The sequence below is a fragment of the Neltuma alba genome, unplaced genomic scaffold, assembly GCF_004799145.2.
Source record: "Neltuma alba isolate B1F8T4 unplaced genomic scaffold, ASM479914v2 tig00011476_pilon, whole genome shotgun sequence".
Classification (NCBI taxonomy): Eukaryota; Viridiplantae; Streptophyta; class Magnoliopsida; order Fabales; family Fabaceae; genus Neltuma; species Neltuma alba.
In genome coordinates this window covers 23,641-25,773 of record NW_021636145.1, presented here as the reverse complement: position 1 = coordinate 25,773, position 2,133 = coordinate 23,641, and the positions used below count along the sequence as shown (strand labels likewise).

Here is a 2,133-nt window from a genome sequence, read left to right as displayed (position 1 = left end):
CGGCTTATTTGAGACAACCTCTTTTTTTGACCAGAGCTTATTTGCGATAACCTGGCCCACACACATCCGTATTACGTACATCATGTATAAAATTTGAAGAATGCAAAACTTACCATAAATTTTGCCCTTGTCATTGATTATTTAACTAAAACCCTTGCCAAAAATGAATTAGAAGTTCAGATGTAGAATTTTCAAAAACAAGATTAGTTAAATAAAACCATGTGGACATCAAATTAATAAGCTGAAATTCAATCCTGTACTGTATTAAAACAAACGGAGAATAAGATGTAACTCTCATTATATAGCACCCTATGATGTACTGCAAGCTGCAACGGCTGTACCAGTAAGTAGCTATATAGGTACAAGAATAAGATATTCTATAATCACAATAAAAAATTTAAAAATAAATGTCTACAACCAAAAAAAAAATACAAACTACAAAATCAAATGGGCTAATCCAACGGCCACCAGAAGGAGTAGCCCCCGCGTTGATTCCACCACACTGAGTCGCCGGCCTCCGTGGCTGGAGTCGTTCTCACGAGCCGTCGTCACCGTCGTGGAGCCATTGTAATCGGGATTTGACCCGTAAAGCTGTTGAATCCCCTGAATATCATCGTCCGCCAGAGTCACCTTCCTCGTCCTCGACGATATCGTCGGGTACATGATCGCCTCCTCCACAGATGAGTGTCCCAACCCTAATAAGTGCCCGATCTCGTGTACCGCCACCGATTCCAGATCCACCGCGGTTGAAAGCGTCGATTGCGACACATCGCCGGATACCACCCAGTTCTCCGCCCCGTCCAGATGGAATCTTCCGTTCGTTGGCGAAAACGCGTGGGCCAGCGTCCCCAAAGGTCCGTCGAATGGCTCTCCGTCTCCGTGGTCTCCTGTGTAGAATGCTATCCTGATGTCCGCCATTTCGTACGACGACGCTTCCGTGAAACTCAACGTCGTTACCTCCGACCATCGATCAAAGGCGGTGGCAAACACGTTCTTGACGTCGTCTGCGAGACCGTTGCCCGGCAAGAACGCGTAGGTCAGAGTTTGGGTCCCGGGGGGCCACCGCGGAGTGCCGGGGAAGAAAGTGTAGTGAGAGACAGTGTGGAAGTGCAAGTCTTTACTGGCGGCGGAGGTATTCTCCTTGCCGGAGTTCATGGTGCTGGTGCCGTTGATTATATCAGCGACGCCGCATCGAGGGCGAACAATCTGCTGAAGGGTATCCGCATCGAGCTCGCCTGTGACGTTGAGATTGAAGTTCTTCTGGTAAGTTTTAATAGCGGCTTCAAGGGCGTCATCGAAGTCGTCGGTGAAGTTCAAAGGGGTGTTGGGGATGTATCCAAAGTGGTGGAAGTAGTTCTTGAGTTTACCCAACCCATCGTAGCTACTTCCCGGACGGCAGCCGGTGAAGTTCCGGAAGGCGTCCCAAACGCCAGGAGGCACGTTTTTGGTAAGCCAAGGAGGTATAGATGATACATTAGGGAACAATCGAGCTGAAATTGGCGTGAAGGAGACAGAGAGAGACAGAAAAATAGCGAAAAAGAGACGGAGTCTCATTTTCAACAGAAGCTCAGGCAGGAAGAAAGTGATTGGTCAGAGAGAAAATGAAGAAGGAAAATGGGGAAGGAGAGAATATAAAGGGCAGAGAATTGAAACGGAGAAGACGGCAAATTTAAGCCTACAGAAATCTGGGTCGAAAGAAAATTATTTTGATGGGGAGGCGGACGTTGAAAAGTTCGCGTGTACGATTGGTTTCATTAGAGCCAGTTCTCGGCGAGTACAAGGAGGACGCGCAATCTCTGCAAACGTTGTCGTTTTCTATGGAATTATTCTGCTTCACGACCATACGCGGGATTACAAGGTAAAAAAATTGTTTTTTTTTTGGGGTGAAAACTATGTTCAATTCTCTAATATATTTTGTGAAGCCAGATTTCTCATTTTTATTTCTGTGAAGGAAAATGATTTATTGTGTATGAACTTATTATTCAATTCTTAATATGCGGCTTAATTCTTGAGGTAAAAAGTGTCAAAAATAAATAAATAAATGATGTTTTTGTGTAAATTGTGTGTGTTGTTGTGATTTGTTCAAAATTTGTGACTGCGTGGAGGCTGGAGTTTTAATTAAGAAACGGGGAA

The 2,133-nt window shown here is 45.0% G+C and overlaps 1 protein-coding gene across 1 annotated transcript; it reads right to left on the bottom strand.

Moving 5' to 3' along the window:
* Positions 1-360: 360 nt before the first annotated feature.
* LOC114713850 (metalloendoproteinase 2-MMP-like) lies at positions 361-1,851 on the bottom strand. The gene has a single exon (XM_028898526.1). The coding sequence runs from the start codon at positions 1,552-1,554 to the stop codon at positions 436-438; it is 1,119 nt and encodes a 372-aa protein (XP_028754359.1). The 5' UTR covers positions 1,555-1,851; the 3' UTR covers positions 361-435.
* Positions 1,852-2,133: the final 282 nt, after the last annotated feature.